Source organism: Capra hircus, chromosome 6 (assembly GCF_001704415.2).
Source record: "Capra hircus breed San Clemente chromosome 6, ASM170441v1, whole genome shotgun sequence".
Classification (NCBI taxonomy): Eukaryota; Metazoa; Chordata; class Mammalia; order Artiodactyla; family Bovidae; genus Capra; species Capra hircus.
The window spans coordinates 114,000,472-114,018,961 of NC_030813.1; the positions used below are offsets into that span (position 1 = coordinate 114,000,472).

At 58.0% G+C, this 18,490-nt stretch overlaps 2 protein-coding genes across 2 annotated transcripts in view; one reads left to right on the forward strand and one right to left on the reverse strand.

Moving 5' to 3' along the window:
• Positions 1-18,490, forward strand: part of SORCS2 (sortilin related VPS10 domain containing receptor 2) — a gene marked incomplete in the record, with an annotated part of 482,914 nt that overhangs the window by 197,190 nt on the left and 267,234 nt on the right.
• On the reverse strand, positions 11,612-15,618 carry PSAPL1 (prosaposin-like 1). Its single transcript, XM_018049775.1, has one exon. The coding sequence runs from the start codon at positions 15,570-15,572 to the stop codon at positions 13,959-13,961; it is 1,614 nt and encodes a 537-aa protein (XP_017905264.1). The 5' UTR covers positions 15,573-15,618; the 3' UTR covers positions 11,612-13,958.

Sequence of the window (18,490 nt, forward strand, 5' to 3'; positions counted from 1 at the left end):
GTGTTTGCTTAACATCACCATGGAGACCTGAGTTTGATTTAAGCAAGACGCAGACCCGATAGGGATCGAGGGAGGCGCTGACACAGGCGTGTGCCTGCTGTGGTTTTCTCTCTCTCTTTCCCGTGTCCTGCTCCTCTGACCCCGCTGCTGTAGGCCTTCCCCGGGCTCCAGAAGACTTCTCAGGGAAAGAGCAGACCAGAGCGGAAGGCAGACGGGTTCCCGGGTTCAGCAGGACGACCCCGAACGAGCCAGGCGTGGGCTCCGAATTTAGCTTTCTGACGGCTGGCCGGGGCACCTGGCTTCCCTCGTGGCGCCGATGAGAGCCCGGCCCACACAGGCGACCCTGAACCTCGGTGAGCCCACAGCGTGGCTGCCCGGCCCACACAATCATCTCAGATGCTTTTTTGAGAGACAGGAGACAGATGCCCCGTGGGGAGGGCCAGCCTGTGAGTGCTGAGTGGATGCTCTAATGCTACGGCCAGCACTTACACCAGAACCATCTTGTGGGGGTCCCTGACACCGCGGATTCTTCTAGAGTTATTCCCCTGACCCCACCTTCGTCCATCCAGTGGGGTACCTCCCCACAGACCTTGGCACAAGCCCCCACACCCAGGTCTCAGCAGCAGCCTCCTGACCCCCCACCCCTCTGTGCCCAGAGGCCCCTCCCCTTTCCCGAGCCCCGCACCCCAGCCCCAACCCTGGCTGGGTCAGGCCCCTCCTCTGGGCCCTTGCAGACCCTCCCCATAATCCCTCCTCATCTCTTCTTGGGATCTGAGTTTCCCGTCATCTCAGTATCAGGGGTTTCCTGAGCTGGATTGAAACCCACAAAACACCGCTCCTGGATTCAGTGGTAACCACCTCACGTTTCCTTATAACGGGGTGCTTTATAATGCCATTCAACCATATAAAGGTTTAGTAACATATTAAAGATAGTACTGATAAGGATATTGCTAAATTCCTCTCCAGAAGCTTCTTCTTAAAAATATCTTATTTTTAAAAGCGATAACACATGTTCATCACAGAAATTTTAGAAACTATGGCATCAGCGAACCGTAAAAACAATCCCTTGTGTTAAGCCACCTTAGGAGATAACAAATGCTAATGTTTGAGATGAAAATTCTCACCAGTCTTTTTAAGATGCAAACGTATATGCATTTTATAAACTTTGAATCCCAGTATTAAACATTTTTCTATGCTCCCACATATTCTCAAAACCACTGTTTTTAGCAGCCGTGTAATGTAGCCTCAGATGAAGGAGATATTATTTATTTAGCCAAATCCTCATTTTTAGACATCTGCGTCATTTTCAGTTTTCGCTAACCTAAAGATGTAGAGAAAGCTGTGTTCTTGGCCTCGTACGTACGTTATTCCACGTTTCTGATTATTTTCTTAGGATGTATTTTAAACAGGGACTTTTCTTTCCTGTCTGTTGGATTACAGGGTATCAGGATTCTGCCATGTACTTGAGTGTATGGAGGGTTTGTCTCTGAGGCTGTAACTGATTGTATTGGGGGGCAGAGAAATGAAAGAGCTGTTTAGGTACACAAAAATAAGATAAATATGCCTCCGTTGCTGGTGCGAATGTACTTCCAGCTAAAGTAAAGCTTCAGCAACAAGGTGGGGGCCACCTTATGTTCAACAAATTCCACAAATAGCTGGAGGCCTCCAACTCTGACCACCCCAAGCCCCGGTCAGGTCACTTGCAACTTGCTTTCGGAGATGCTACAATGTGTCAGGCGCCGCTCTGGCACCAAACATTCAGAATCAACCAAGCACTGGCACTTGCTGCCCACGATCTAGCCAGCTGGTGGGCGAGCAGGGAACCCAAAACGGCGCCCTTCTGCATGTGTGTGTGGGGAGGTGTGGCTGGGCCTCCGGGCATGAGGTGCTCCGGCAGGCCCCAGGGCACAAGGTCCCATCAAAGGGACCTGGAAAACGGGTTCTGAAGGATAAAAAGCGGTTCGCTAGGCAGAAGATGGCAAGTGAAGTGGGGGAAGGCAGTCGAGGGAGAGGGCCAGGAACTGCTCTGGCAGTCCAGGGATTAAGACTTCACTCTCCAATGTGGAGGGTATGGTTTAATCCCTAGTTGGGGAGCTAAGATCTCACCTGACTTGTGGCCAAAATACCAAAGCATAAAACAGAAATAATATTGTAACAAATTCAATGAAGACTTAAAAAAAAAAACCAGTCTGCATTAAAAAACATCTTTAAAAGGCAGGTGGCAATGGTGCAGAGGCTGGTGATGCCCAGGGGCTGGGAGAACCCATGTAAACAGCCAGGCTGGTGCCCTGGGTGCCCGGGCTTTCTCTTGCTGCTGTAACCAATGACCACAAAATTCGTGGCTCAAAACCAACACAAGTTTATTACGGCACAGTTCTGGAGGGCGGAAGGCTGACATGGGTCTCCCTGGCTAACCCGAAGATGTGAATAGGGTTCACTTCCTTTCCTGAGACTTTAGAGAAAGCATTTTTTTTTTCCTGGCCTTTCCTGGTTTCTAGAGGTGCCTGCCTTCCTTGGCTCGTTGCCCCTTCCTCCATCTTCAAGCCACCAGTGTTGCCTTCTCCGACTCATCTGTTTCCCCTCCTTTTTTACCCATAGCTTGGAAAGGGTCTCCCTTTTAACGACCCATGTGATTCAATGAGGTGCATGCGCATACTTCAAGATAACCTCTCCATCTCAAAGTTCTGAGCGTAATCACATCGGAGTCCCTCTGCCTCCGAGGTGACATGTGCAGAAGCTCTGGGCTTTAGGAGGCGGACATGCTTGGGGGCTCCTTATTCTGCTGCCCACACAGGGCATGAAGGCATCTAGAGATTGTCTGTGTTTCTGATCAGTTGAGGACCTGGCTGAAGCACCAAGATTGAACATGAGACAGTAAGACCGTTTTCATATAATTGAACCTTGTAGAATTTTCTCGAGCCTCAGGCCTTAGGATTGGCCATGAATGAGACACCAACCTTGTCAGAGAGGAAGGGACTGAAGGAGGGACCAAATTCTGTCTGCTGTTAAGGAACTCATGGGAGAGAGTGACTGGACAATTCGGAGGAGGGGATGTCCGGATAGAGTTTTGAAGGATGAATAGGAGTTTTCCAGGTAGTCAGGCAAAGGAAAAGGCATTCTAGACAGAGACAACAGTATGTGCAAAATCACAGAGGTGCCTACCAGCCTGGTGTGGGAGGAACCCTAAGATGTTTGGAGTGGCAAAAATGTGAGGTGGGCAGAGGAGGATGGGAGAGCACCCTGGCGAGGCCCTGGGGGAGTTGGACCAAGGCCAGTCTTGTAGGCCAGCCCAAGAGCATTGAACTGTATCCTCTAGGTGGTGGGGCTTGTGGATTAGAACAGGAACGTGGCTACAGCATTCAGAGTGGACAGTGAGGCTGCAGGGGGTAGAAGGCATGGTTTAGCAGACACTGAGGGGAAGTGGTGTTTGACAAAGTGTTGGCAACAGAAAGCCTCTCATTCCCCTTGCCCTCCAGGGCCCAGCTGAGTGCAAAGTCCTGTTCCTTGTGGCTCCTGGGAGGGGCTGAACCTGTGGTGGGCGGGGCCAGAAGGCTGCATTCTTTCCACTCCCCACCTCCCACACTCACTCCGCACCCCCTCACCCCGACCCTGTCCCCGCAGAAAAGCAGGCCTACATCTCTGCCCTTTGCTGTAAAGCCATGCTCTGTCCTGGAGATTTATTGCATTTTAATAAAACTCCCTGAGTGGGAAACAGATTACCAAACTACCTTTGTTTTCTATTATGTAATAAACCTCGCTTGAGTGTGTTTTGAAGGATGGAGCCATAAACCCGTTTACGGGCCGAGCAGCGTCCAGGGAGTGTGCGGGCAGCCGAGTGGCATCAAGGGGCTTGGCCAGCTCTGCCATTAGCAGCAGGTTCCGGGGACAGTCAGTCCTCTCTGAGCCCTGGCTTCCTCGTCTGAGAAAGGGAGCCCCTGGCATCAGCGATCGATACTCCAGGTAGAGTTTGCTCAGCACAGTGTCCAAGATGCCAGCTGTTTCTATAAGCACAGTGTCCAAGATGCCAGCTGTTTCTATAAGCACAGTGTCCACGATGCCAGCTGTTTCTATAAGCACAGTGTCCAAGATGCCAGCTGTTTCTATGATGCTAGGAAGGCTACTCTGTTTTGGGGTGAAAACCTACTGTCGGTTGTATCGGGGAGAATCATGGGCACCCTAATTCTGGATGTCCCAACTCCGTCGTTTATAATGGCCTCAGGCAAGCGGCTCATGTTTCAGCGGCCAACACTGGGACGAGCAGAAATAAGCCCGTGGAGTTTCCAGACTGGTTTCACACAGTCAGACCTGATTCCGAAGCACCTACTGGGTGCCATCATCCTGAAGCCACGCCCAACCTAAGACACGTCACCCCTCCTTCCCCTCCACGCCCCTTCCCTCCGTCCCTCAGCTAGTTTTCCGGGGTGCTCACCCCTCCGGGTGCTTCCTAGACTCAGAGCGCTCAGAGCTGAAGAAGAGCCTTGGCCTCTGCCCGGCTGGGGGTTCCATCCCGGGGGGAGGCCGCCGCTGCTCTGCTCCGCCCCTGGTCTGCACAGTATTCGCAGCTGAAATTCTGCCTGTGTCCCCTGCAGGCACCCAGAGGGTCTGGGCTCTGTCAGAGGGAGAGCCTGTGCCCTGCACCACCGTGCCACGCGTTTCCTGAGAGATGCCTGTTATTGCAGCTCCTCCACGCTTTCTCCCTCTGGCGGAGCCTGCACAAGAGGTGCGAAAGCCCAGGCTTCCAGGCCAGAGGCGAGTTCCTCCGGCCTTATTGGCTGTGTGGCCTTCCTTGGGAAGTCACCTCGCCTCTCTGAGCCCAGCTTCTCCCATCTGTAAAATGGGTGCAATGAGGGAACGGGTGGGAAGCGTGTAGCCCCGTGCCTGGCTCACGGGAGACAGTGGCTGTTACGTCCTCGTTGTTCGAGCAGCGCTGTTGCTCGGCCAGTGTTGCTGGATCAGGCCTGAGTCCCTCTGTGCACTGAATGGGGTCTCCAAAGCCCCGGTCCAGCAGCGTCTCTGTGCCCCTCGAGGCTCTGTCACCTTCTCTCACGTCCTCCCCCCACCATCCCTGCCCCACTCACCTCTCCCTGGACACCGCTGAGGCCCCCCGGCCCGCCTATCTCCACGCTGTCCTCCTCCGGTCCCCTGGGTCCTTGTGAAGCTTAGATCGTGTCTTGAGGCCCTTGCTGCTCTGAGAAGGACACTCAGAGAGCAGGGAGGGCCTGCAGGAAGGGCGGCCAGTGGTGGAGGGGTGGACCAAGGCCCATTCGCCCCCTCGGTGTGACCTTCGGCTACTCACTGCCCTTGCTGACCCCTGACCCCTCCCTTGTGAAATGAAGGATGAGATGGGGAGAGTCCAACCTGGTTGACGCCGCCTCCCAGCATCTTCCTGCATGCCCCCCTCATGGTGCAGACAGAGGCCACCAAACTCTGCAGGCTGATCGGACACATGGCCTCGGGTCAACATGTCTGAACCGAACTCCACTGCCTCCCGGTCCCCAGCCTGCTCCTGGCCCCTCACCCCCGTGGACTGTGGCACCTCTAGCCCCCCCTCTAGACCTGGCAGCTGAGCCCCTTTCATCTCAGAGCACCCTGCTCTGGGCCTCCTCGGGGCCACGCCCTCTCATGGGACAAGGGTCTCATGGGACGAGGGGCATCCTGCTGCCGAAGTCTGCAAAGCCCTGGGATGGGGGCTGACCCCTCCCCAGCTCTCCCGAGGAATGGATGGTGGGGGGAGGTTGGGGTGGCTGTGGAGGGGATGTGCAGGCTGCAGTCCACACAGGTGCATGAGGCCCCTTGCAGTGCAGGGCAGAGCTGGGTGGGGAGCTGAGCATGGAGACCCCCAGCCCCCATCGGTGCCCCTGCCCCAGGCCCGTGTGTGTCAGGACGAGGATGTGTTAGGACCAGGATCTCTGCACGCTATTCTAAGACTCACATCCTCCTTAATCTCCTCCCTGTCTGATCCAGCAGTGGGCCCTGTGGTTCCTCCTCCAGGGTCTGTCCCGAATCTGGACACCTGCCCGCTCCATCCCCACAGTACCTCCATCACCTGGACGTCTGCACCAGCCACACGTGGGTCTCTTGGCTCCTCCCCTGCCCCCTTAGGTCCACCCAGCACCACAGTGGACTCTCAGCAAAGGGACTTGTCACTGCCCAGCTTATAACCGTCCCACGGCTTTCATCACACCTGGAGGTCCACGCAGCCCCTCGCTGCACCCCACGGGGTTCCCCAGAGAACGCCTCTTACCTCCCGGTCACTTCTCCTGCAGCCCTGGTACTCACTCCAGCCATGCCTGCCTCCTCAACCCCTCTCGCCCACTCCCAGCCTTTGCCCCAGCTCATCCCTCTCCTGAAACTCTTCCCTGGGTGTGAGCCAGAAGTCAGCTGAGTGTCACCTCCTCTGGGCCCCTGACAACACTCTCTGAAGTAGTTCTTCCCATTAGATACTATCCCTCCAGCCTCTTTACTCTGCATTACGTTTATTATAATCTCTCAGGGTTTCAATGCATTATTTGTGATGACATTACTTTAATAAACTTTCCATTTCCAAATGTTGGTATGACTTTTTCATAGATGGCTTGTCTATCTGCCCCCATCAGGCAGCAACAGCCTCAGCTGTGTGGCTCACAATGTATCTCAGGGCCTAGGACAACACCTGGCACACAGTAGGTCCATCCACGGAGTTGAAAGCAGAGAGACTGGACATTCTGTTTGGCTGGTCTGTGAGTGGCTCTGGGAGGGTAGGGACTGGTCTGCCTTGGTTCTGGAACCAGTGCCCACCCTCCCCCTTCGTTTGGCAGAGTCAGTAGTCAGAAAGGCTGGAGAGCCCTGGCAGGTAGGTCAGGGGTGTGAGGCTGCCTTCAGTTCTTGAGTTCTGGAGCTTTAGGGGGAGTGGTGAGTGTTTGACCACCAGCAGTCCAGGAAACAACACGCAGACCAACAAAACCCCTTCTAATTTGAAGCACTTTCCAATGTCTGTGATGTTTTGTATCACGGCCAGTTTTAAGCTTCCAGCAGGAAGTCACTGGACATGACATGGGAGGAGATGCATTCAATTGACTCTGGCTCACGGATGCGAGCTGGTGTGAACTAGCGGAGCTGGGGCAAACTAGTGTGAGCTGGTGTGATGCGAGCTAGTGTGAGCTGGTGTGATGCGAGCTAGTGTGAGCTGGTGTGAGCTGATATGAGCGGGTGGAGCTGGTGGTATTGGTGGTCCTAGTGGAGCTGGTGTGAGCTGATGTGAGGTCTTGTGAACTGATGTGAGCAGATGCAAGCTGGTGTGAGCTGATGCTAGCTAGTGTGAGCTGGTGTGAGCTGATATGAATTGGTGGAGCTGGTGTGAGCTGATGTGAGGTCTTGTGAACTGATGTGAGCAGATGCAAGCTGGTGTGAGCTGATGCTAGCTAGTGTGAGCTGGTGTGAGCTGATATGAATTGGTGGAGCTGGTGGAGCTGATGTGAGGTCTTGTGAACTGATGTGAGCAGATGCAAGCTGGTGTGAGCTGATGCTAGCTAGTGTGAGCTGGTGTGAGCTGATATGAATTGGTGGAGCTGGTGGAGCTGATGTGAGGTCTTGTGAACTGATGTGAGCAGAGGCAAGCTGGTGTGAGCAGATGCAAGCTGGTGTGAGCTGATGCTAGCTAGTGTGAGCTGGTGTGAGCTGATATGAGCTGGTGGAGCTGGTGGAGCTTGTGGTGTTGGTGGTCCTAGTGGAGCTGGCATGAGCTGGTAGAGCTGGTGTGAGCTGATGTGAGCAGATGTAAGCTGTGTGAGCTGGTGGAGCTATTTGTGCTGATGGTCCTGGTGGAGCTGGTGTGAGCTGGAGGAGCTGGTGTGAGCCGGTGGAGCTGGTGTGAGCCAATGTGAGCTTGTGTGAGCTGGTGTGAACTGATGTGAACAGATGCAAGCTGGTGTGAGCAGGTGTGAGCAGATGTGAGCTGTTGGAGCTGGTGGTCCTGATGGAGCTGGTGTCAGTTGGCCCCAGCACCCCAAGGTTGAGGAAGGTTCTGGAGCCCTCCAGCCTCCTAGGACTCTGCAGGTCTACATGCACTGCTGGCTGGGGGAATGCCTCTGGCTTTCCCCAGGAAACTTGGCCCCTCTCCCCCTGGCGAGTAACCCTGGTGTCAGCGGTTTGTGAGGAGGAGGTGAAAGGGGTTGGACCCGGCCTTTGGCTCCTCTTCTGAACAATGGGGAAACAAGCGCCCCTTTCTTTAGAAAATCCTCTGTCAGCAGGAATGCCTAGGGCAGAATGGAGTGGGGAGCTCTGTCTGCAGCCGGGGAGATCCTGGCTGAGGGCCATGTCACCCCAAGATGCCCCTTTGCCTCTCTCGGCTTCGCCGCCTTTGTCTGCCAGCTGTGGACACTGAGTCCTGCCTCTTGGCTGTGGAATCCGGATCTGCACAGCCCTCTGAACTAGGTGGGGAAACAAGGGCTCAGACAAGGCAGCAGCTTGCCTGAAGTCACCCAGCATGTCTGTGTGAGAAGCCCCCGCTTTTGGTTCCGCCCCTCAGCAGGGCTGACTCCCAGCAGCTCCTTAGCCCACCCACACTGGGGGTGATGGCTTCTCCCGGTGTGGGAGGGCCTCAGCGGGAAAAGCAGGGCAAGGGACCGCTTTGTCTTCCCTGAGGGCTGCACTCAAGACCCGGTAAGTGGCTCTCACCTGTCCCAGGAAGGTCACTAGCCAGGGCTTGCCACAGCCAGCACCATAGTCGGGACGTGTAAGTGGCCTCAGACCACACCCCTGTGCTCCCCGCCTTCTGGAGGGGCTGGTGCCACCCCTTGGCACACCTGGCAGGATGCTTGCTGGCCTTTGTTGGGGGGTGGGGCCAGCAGGAAGGCAGAACAGACTCAGCCCCGCCCCTGATCTCAGCTGCGTGGGCTGAGCGCTGGAGCCTGGGGCTGGGGGCAGAGGGCAGGCGAGGTGCAGGGGCCTGTAGCCCTGTGCGGGGGAGTCAGGGCTGCCCTGGCCCCTCCCGCTTGCTTCACCGGGTCACGTCCCAGAGTGCCAGGTTCTGCTAAACCAGCATCACCTACAACCGGCCCTTTGCAGGTGCCCCAACCCCTGCCCGCGATGGCTATGGAGGACCGTCTGGAGCCCTCCAGGTCTGGCTGGTGGGGCCTTGGGCAGCGCACATCGCTTCCCCATCCCAGCCCAGCGGAGTAAGCTGCCCCTGGAAGGCCTCCTCTCCCTGTCTGCTGTCCCAGCTTCATAATCTCACCCCTCCCCTGGGACTGGGAACCTGAGAAACTGGTCTGGCAGGGTTGAGCTTTCCTTCCTTTGCATCACTCCCATTGTCCTGGACAAATGGCTCCCTGCACCAGGAACCTGACCCCAGAGAGGCTCCTGGGGGAGCGGGGATGGGGGGTGACTGGGGTGCGGTGCTGCCTGAGGAATCAGAACCAGCTGGGCTTCTGAGCCTCCGAGACTGGTCCGCAGGCTCAGGCATTGAATTCCAGCAGGAGATTCCCAGCCTACTGAGGTCATGTGCTGGGGGCCCAGCAGGCCGGGCCGCATCTTCAGGCATGTTTGGTTTGGCCAGAAGAGGACTCTAAAATGAGGCTCTTGCGCTGTCAGCATGGAAGAATTTCGAGGTCTCTCGTAGGCAGCCCGGCATTCTGATCTCTAGAGAAATGGGCCCTAAAGGGGCCTCGCTTCGGCCATTGTCCAGGACCCTCGGGCCCAGGGTATCTGTGCTCTGACCCCATCTGGTCCAGCCTCTTCCAATTACAGAGGGGAACAGAGGGGCAGAGGAGCAGCGGGCAGGTCGTGAGAGTCAGGCCTGCAGCCCAGGGCCCCTGAGGGGAAGCCCTGTAACTTTCCCCAGGGGACCAGAAAGGAAAAGTGCCGTGGTTTTCCGACAACCCAGCTCGTGACCCCTCGGCGGGAACTATCTCACTTGTTGGGCTGCAGGCCCAGGAGGACGGCTGAGGGGCTGCTGCTGGGGATCAGGGCCCAGTCTGTCTCAGGCAGAGAGCCCCAGGTCGAGCCTATTATTCCTGAGCCTTCCCGGGGGTGGTGGCTTCGGTCCCTGGAAGCTGGACCATCCAGACAGGGAGGTGCCCATGGTGGCAGGAGGTCGGGTCACTGCTGGGCCTGGCATGATGGGCCCCACCTGCCACCAGCAGGGCCCCTGCACTAGCGCCTGGGTCTGGAGCATCGCGGGGTCCAGAGGTGAGCCTCTCAGACCTAAGGCTGAGCTTCCAGGGCAGTGTCCCGGGTAACGGTGTCAGTGCAGGGGGGCATGAAGCCGTACTTAGGGGCCTCCTGGGGAGGGAAGCGCAGACCCTCCTGTAAGTTGGGGCCTTGGAGGGACCGGATGCAGCTGTTTCTCACGCCTTTAGCTGCATCAAAGCCAGACTCTAAAAGCAGCTGAAGCCTAAGCTTGGGGGCCCGAACCCCCACGACAGGACCCAGGCAAGATGCAGTCCCTCTCTGGGCCACAGAGATTTGAGCCTGCTGGGCTGGGCGTCTGTTACATCCATGGGTCGGCAGCATTAGGACCCGGGGGGGATGAAACGGAACTGATGCTGACTCAATTCAGGGTTGCTCCTGCCCCCGGCCCACCCCCCACCGCCACTCTTGAGTTCCTGCGAGGGAGGGATGGGCCCAGAGTGTCCGAGTGGGGCTCCAGTCCAGGAGCTGGAGCATGCCCATGGTTCAGGGGCTGGGCTGCCTTTGAGGGTGACCATCGAGGAAGACCCTGATGCTGGGAAAGATTGAAGGCGGGAGGAGAAGGGGACAACAGAGCATGAGATGGTTGGATGGCACCACCGACTTGATGGACATGAGTTTGAGCAAGCTCCAGGAGTTGGTGATGGACAGGGAGGCCTGGTGTGCTGCAGTCCCTGGGGTCGCAAACAGTTGGACATGACTGGGCAACTGAACTGAACTGAACTGAACTGATCGAGGTGGGGTGAGTACAGATGCTGGCAGGGAGGCAACAGGGGGACAGAAGTCCGCAGGAGGGAGGGACCCTCGCAGAGGCCTGAGAGGCTGTGATGCAGATGGACCAAGAGGGGCAGGACCGAGAGGGGCAGGCCCATGGAGGAAGCAGGACGCTGGTGGGGCGTCTATTGCACTGGTCGCAGCCATCCAGGGGGTTGGCTTGGAAAGCACTTCCACTGTTGGGATTCGTTTGGGGGGTTAGTGGCCCATTTCCCAGACAAAGAGATCAAGGCAGAGGGAGGAGCATGAAGGGCAGACCTGCTCCCAGTCCTCCCCGCTACCCTCCCCAGATATGGGGTTGGCCCGGCAGACTCTGGCTCTGTGCAAACCGTCTGTGCAGAAGCGAGTGTGTACGCAGACACAAGTCTGCGACACACCCACTGAGAGGTCTGAGGATGACGGTGGAGTCACAGGCCCCCGTGCTAAGCAAGTGCTCCCCAAGCCCTCTGTCCCTGCCCGGTGGAGACCTTCGCGGGCTCCCTGGGGCCGGGTGTCCCGGCGCCCCTGCATGCTTGCTCTCACGGCCTCAGCAGCTGCAATCAGCTAATTTAGCGCCCCCCTTCCCCGCCAGCTTTCTAATCGAAAAGGAATTTGATGTGGGAAATGATAAGGAAACAGCAACAGACAGTGGTTAAGACACTCACTCGGGGAAAACAAATCAGCCATATCCGACCGAGAAACCTCAGTGCACGTCTTAGGAGGAAGATATGCAAAATGAAAACGGTGAGACACGGTGTAGGAGGCAGCCTGGAAGCGCAGAAGGGAGGGCCTGTGGGGGAGGAGGCCTGCAGAGCCCCTTCCTTGACCGTGTGTCTGCTGAGCAGGCCCTTCTCATACAGTGGTCCTACTGAGGACCCAGGGGGTGGGGCATCCATTCAGGAATGGGAAACTGAGGCAGAGGCCATGGAGCGCTGGAGTCAGGCCTTGAACTCCACCAGCAGGGGTGAGGGTCAGGAACACGGGCCCTGGAGCCCCTTCTTGCCTGGGCTGGACTCCTGGCTTCACTGTGTCCTAACTGTGTGACCTCGGGCCAATTACTGAACCTCTATGAAATGCTGTGATAATGGTGCCTCCCTCAGGGTGGTTGTGGAGGGTGAGGAGTGAAGCCAGGCAGAGCTCCTGGGGCAGGTGGGAAGCCCTCAGGGGGTGGTCAGCGGTCAGTGTCCTTGGATGACCACCTTGCCCAGGTGCATGGCCGGGCTGATGTGCAGCCACAGGTCTGAAGTGGGCGGGTGGGGGCAGGTGGTTCCCAGGTCTGGGGGAGGGGCACGTGGAGCCCCCTCACTGACCTGCCTGCTGCAGGTCGCTTTGGGCTGGGGGAAGTGATGGGAGGGCACCTCGGCTCTGCATGGATGGGGCACCTGTGAGACGAGGTGCTCACTCCCTCCTGGCTGCTCGTGTGTGAGCAGTGACGTCCCAGGAAGCTGAGATCTGTCTCACTGTTGTGAGCAGGTGTCCCCCAGACAGGCCAGAGGAGGGGCCACAGCCCACCCTGTCCCATTGAGGGGACAGGTGCGCGCAGACCGACAGTCCCCGGGGCTGTTCCCGGAGATGCGGTCTGAGCCCAGTCCCATAATCTGCAAGTCCGTCCATCACAGGCATCTGTGTCGCGGAATCTGGCCAGGCCTGCCTTCCTCTGCTCACATCCAGGCCTTCAGGTCGTGGGCTGGCGCCCTTGCCACCTTGGACAGGGCTGACCAGTGGGCCCAGCCACAGCCTACAGACGCCAGCACCGAGGAGGCTGGAAACTCAGGCTGGGTGCACCTGTCTCCCTGCGGTGATGGTGGGGCCCAGGACACTTACCCAAGCGCTCAGGTGTGGCTTCTCAGAAAACAGCACCCACTCAGGTCTCCTGTAACCCAGGCCTGGGCACTTCTCTTCCTCCAGAGGGATTCATCTGAAAGGCCCAGCCTCCACTGAAACACTCGTGTGTGTGACCCACTAATGTTTCAGCACCTACTGTGTGCTAGGGGGGCGATGATGACAATATGGCATGAGGAGTAACCACAGAGGGTGCCTGCACTGGGCTGAGAGCCTCAGGAAGGCTTCCTGGAGGAGGGGAATGCCGGGGCGAGGCTGGAAAGAAGAGGGTGCTACTGCAGCGCGTGCCAGGGCCTCAGGAGAATGAGAAGACAGCAAATCCCACTGGGAGGAAGCTTGCGGTTTACTCAATATCTGCACTGCCAGATTCTGCTGGGGACCCTAAAGCTGGGTCTTGCTGGCTCCAGCAGATAGGTGGATGCTGGTCCTTTCATAGGAAGAAACTCAGGGACATCTCCTCTAATGGTCTCAGCATCCGCATGAGACAGGTGTTATCAGCCCTATTCTACAGATTAGAAAACTGAGGCTCCGACAGGTGGAGGATCTGCCCACCATCCTGCAACCCACTGGGCTCTTTTACAGCACGTTTTCCTCTCCTCACCTGGAACGCAGCACAGGTTTCCCTGCAGCCTAGAGTCTGGGGGGCAGGGAGAGGCTCCTGTGGTGGGAGGGGGCAGAGGGCATCAGAAGGACTGCGCTGAGCCCAAGAACCCCTCGGGGCATTTAGTCAAAACCCCAGCCTCCTTCCCAGAGAGACGCTCAACACGTCATATATGCCTTTGAGGCCACCGCCAGGATGCCAAGGTTGAGCAGCTGTAGCCTGAACAGATGATGGCCAGGGGATAAGACCTACTGCCCCCTCCCCAACAGCTGTCACGGCCCCTCCCCACCTGCCCTCTGCCCTGCCACTGCTCACCCCAGCCTGCACCCCATCGGCAAAGTGTAGCGGGGGCACCAGAGGCCACTGCCAGACCCCCCCACCCCATCAGCAACAGCGCAGCGATGGAGAGTCAGGGCGGGCGGCTGGTGGCGATAGTGAAGCAGGCGGTTCCAGTCCACTCGCGGTGTGGGCAAAGGCACAGCCTCGGGCCTGGGGTCAGGACGGAGCACAGGTCCTTTCCAGCCTCCTCACTGGGAGTCTCAGTTCTCACTTGGGACGTGGGGGCAGTGCCCGCCTTGCGGGGACCCTGTGGGAATCAAGGAGAGGCGGGCCTCTCGAGGGAAGGGGCATCCTGGCTCGGGCAGCCGCTGTCGCCCACGCTCTCGGCTTGCGAGGGCGCCTCCTTCCACACGCGGCGCTGGCAGTGCTCCACCGTGTCGCACATCTGGGCTGCCTCCCGGCTCTGGCACCAGAAGCTTGGGCCCAGGACGCACTGGTCGGTGCCCAGCAGCGTGTCCCTGGGGTCGTGGCAAGCGCGCAACTTCGTGCAGAGGGTGGTGGGGTCCATCATGTCCCTGAGGGTCTCCATGAGCACGGGCTGGTACTCGCTCACGAAGCGGCCGCACTGCATCACGAAGGGCAGGGGCAGGATGCCGCAGGCGAGCTTGAAGGCCCGCAGGACGCGGCGCTCGGTGCTCTTCTGCTCCAGGTTATGGACGGACAGACCAAACAGCCGCTGGCACCCCCTGCAGAGACTGTCCTTGTCCAGGAGGCCAGGGGGCGGGTTCGTGGGGCCCTCGTGGACCGCCCGGGCCCGCCTCCATCCCCTGCACAGTCGGATGACCGTGCACATCTTTTCTGGGGCGAGTCTGCTCAGGACGTCCACCAGGGTGGGGATGTAGGTATCCACCAGCTTGATGCACTCCCGGACCACGGGAGGGGGCAGCACGGAGCACACACGCTCCAGGGCCTGGCTGATGAGGGTCCTGCTGCTGCTGCTTTCCAGCCAGTGGTCCAGCCTCTGCACCACCTGCATACACACGTCACAGGCCACGGGACCCTGCATCTGCACCTCGCTCTTCTTCCACGGAGACGCCAGCTCCAGGGCAGGGACTCCATCCACGGCAGCCACGTGAGCTGAGTGGGGGGGTCCCCGCCGCTCCTCACAGAAGCCCTCCTTCCTGCAGATCTCGCTGGGCAGCATGAACCTCAGTGTTTGCTCAGCAGGAGCAAAAAGCTGGTGGATGTAGTTCTTGCAAAGGAAAGCCAGGCCTGGCCCCAGGGACTCACACTGTTCCCGTGTGGTCACCTGTGCCAGGCTGGACGGGTCGGGCCCAAAGGCACCCTGGAGCCGGGTGACCAGCCGGACACAGTCCTGGCACACAGTGCCCGTGGGAATCTGCTGACGGCGGGAGCTGAGGAGGCCATTGGCCACGAATGGGGCCACCACATCGTATATGTCCTCCTCGGAGAGTGGCCTTGGGGTGGCCGGGTGCCTCTGCAGCGGCTGGCAGAGGGTGAGAGCCGTGCATACCTGTCCTGGGGCACTGCCCAGGTCCCCGCCAAGCATGCTCAGGACGGCTGAGTAGTGGGCATCCACCATCCCTTTGCATTTGACCGAAGACTCCTGGCTGGGAAGCCACTCACAGGTCTTCATCACTGCACCCAGGACATCGGTCTCGGTGGCCTCGGGGTTCAGCCTGTTGCTGGCAGTGGCTGCCACGTCCAGGCACAAGTCACAGGGCAGGGACCTGGTGGTGGGCTGGCTCCAGACCGCAACGCGGCAGTGCCGGACCGCCCCGCATCTCGTCGCCGCCTGCAGGTCCCGACACCACACGGCCGGGCCCTTGGTGCACTCCTTGGGGCCAGAGATGGAGCCGGCCAGGGCAGTGCACAGCACGCCCGACAGAAGCAGCAGTGGGCAGAGCATGCCTAGCCGTCACAGGGCCAGCTCCACTGCGCGCGCGGCCACCCCGCCGCTGCTATAAAGCCCCGGGCACGCCTGGTGGGCAGCCCCGCCCTCCAGGCTCCTCCGCAGCCTGACTCATCACCCGGTTGTTCCCTGGTTCTCTGCAATACGTGCAGGTCGCTTCTCCCTGGAGCACCGTTCGTCCCTCTCCCCCCACCCACTGGATAAACTCTCACTCGGCTTTCACAACCCAGCTCAGTCTTCAGTAAAGCACAACTCAGCCACCTCTTTCCTGGAAGCCCGTCGGCCCCCTTCCCCACGGCTCATGCCCCGACTCTGGTGTCCTCTGCTGTGGGTCCCCTCCTAGAAAGAGAGCCTTTGATGCCTGTTCGTGAGACTTGCTCAGTTGTGTCCAACTCTTTGCGACCCCTGGACGGTATCCTCCTCTCCATGGAAATTTCCAGGCAAGAATACTGGTGTAGGTAACCATTCCCTTCTCCAGGGCGTCTTCCCAGACCAGGGGTCGAACCCAGGTCTCCCACACAGCAGGCAGGTTCTTTATTGTCTGAGCACCAGGGAAGCGCAGAATGAGAGACTCTCAGGGGGATTTTTGTCCCCCTGGGGGAGGCACAGGCATTCTGTCCTTTTAATGCCAGAGATGAAGTGACTTTAATGACTGGGCAACCACAGAAGCTCTGTTTCCTACATCTGGCCTTGAAATGGCTCGCCGGGCTGGCTCCGCTCCTGGCCCTGGCCGGCAGTGCCACATAAGGGCCCCTCCTGTCTTCATCTGTGATGCGAGTGCCCGCCGGCCTCCTGAGACAGCCGCCAGGGACAGGTCTAGAAACTTGGCTGAGTGTGGGCTGGCCCACCCTAGATATGAAAGTGTTGGTTGAAAGCACCCTACACAGGAGGAATTTGTTTCATTTCTGTGTCACTCGTAATCTTCTTGTTATTGTTGCTTAGTTTTTAAATGAGTTATCAGTCGAGTAGATCAGATGTCAGGCACACCCAGGCTTCCCGAGCTGGAGCCGGTTCATTAAAAGGAGGATTCCACAGCCAGCCTCGCCTTTGGCCTTCTTTCCACTTGGCTCATGGCTCCCACGGGGCCCTCCCACGCAGGCGTGGACGGGTCGGGGGCCCAAGGGCAGGGGGCTCCCCTGGAGTCGCCTGCTCCCGTCGGAGGGTGTAAGCCCCCTGCGTGGTGCTGTCTCTCAGGTTCAGAGGGGCAGTCCGCACCCCCACCTATGTGGGTCAGGCCTTGGGGCCTGAGATTGCAGCCACCTCGTGGAGGAATGTGGCCGGGGTGGCTCCATCCACCTCCTCCGGCCCCGGGGTTGGGAAGGGCACATGGAGAACAGGACTTGCTGAGCTCTTCACACCGGCCCGAGGACTGCGGACCCTCTGGACCAGAGGAGGGACAGCCGTTGGGTTGCAGTGAGCCTGGGCGCTCGTATGCCCGGCTCCTGAGTCTCACTTGCAAAGTGGGGACTGGAGACATGGGTGTCCCATCTTGAGGTGCCTGGGGCAGGCAGGGGTTGGCTCACTTCAACACCCTTTCCACATGCCTGCTCCTCACTGAGCGCACCGCCTGAGATTCCTAAGCACCCACTCGCATCCTACGAGGACTGTGGGCACCAGGCCAGCAAGCAGGAGGCCCTGCCCCGCCGCTCTGCGCCAGGGCCCCAGCCAGGCAGCCCCAGGCCTCCTGCTCGGCCTTCCCGGCCGCTCTCACGGTCTCCTTCCCCAGGCACCACACTGCCCAGAGGCCCAGAAATCTCTCCCCACTGACGAAACACGAATTTGATTTTATTTTATAGAAAAATACATCAGTCAGTCACTCAGTCAGTTCAGTTGCTCAGTCGTGTCTGACTGTTTGCAACCCCAATGATGGCAGCACGCCAGGCTTCCCTGTCCATCAGCAACTTCCGGGGCTTACACACACTCATGTCCATCGAGCTGGAGATGCCATTGGAGACTTTTCTCTTGGACTTTCTAATATTTTTTAAATTATTTATTTCATTATTTTACCAAGCCGCGTGACTTGTGAGACCTTAATTCTCTAACTAGGGATTGAATTTAGGCCCACAGCAGTGAGAGGCATAGAGTTCTGAGCACTGGACTGCCAAATTTCTTATTAAAATATTTAATGCATACAGGAAAAGGCACAGATTATAAGTGTTCAGCTCAGGGAAGATCCACAGACTAAGCAAGTGCCCAGGCCCAGACAATGTCCATGATTCTGGGCAGCCCCAGCACACCTTCCAGCCACCCCTGCCCCGCCCACTGCCGGGAACCCTGACTGTTTCGTCTCCGGCTTCTTTGGTGTGGTATTGGGCCTGTGAGCTCCGTTTGGGCTGCTGGGTGGGTCCTCATTTCTGTGCAGAATCCGTAGGGTGAATTCACATTTTACTAATCTATTCTACCCTCGTGAGCATTTGAATCACGTCCAGTTAGTTTGGGGCAGGCGTGGACACTTCTGGGCCCATCTAGGGATGCGTATGTAGCCACATCTCTGCTGGGTTTTCACTGGAAGCGGAATTGCAGGGCTTGGATGGCAGACGTCCAGTAAAAGCCAACAAGACAGATTTCCACTGTGGTTGTGCCCACTGCCCTCAACAGGGCTCAAAGAGTTCTGGTTGCTCCACGTCTGTTTTGTCTGGGAGAGGTTATGTTTTATTTTGATATAATTTCAAACTTAGAGGACCAGTGCAGAAACAGAGCAGGGAGCTCCCGGCCGGCGGTCACTCGGGCACCTTGGCCCGATTCGCTTTGTGGTTCCCCTCCCCGCTTCCCTCTCGTCGACCCATCCATCCACCTGTGTTTGTATTCACAGACACTTGTGTCCTAACCTGTTGAGAGTATAGTGATGTCATGTCCCTTTACCGCAGCTACTCCAGGGTGTTTCCGGAGGACAAGGATGTCCTCTCAGACAATCA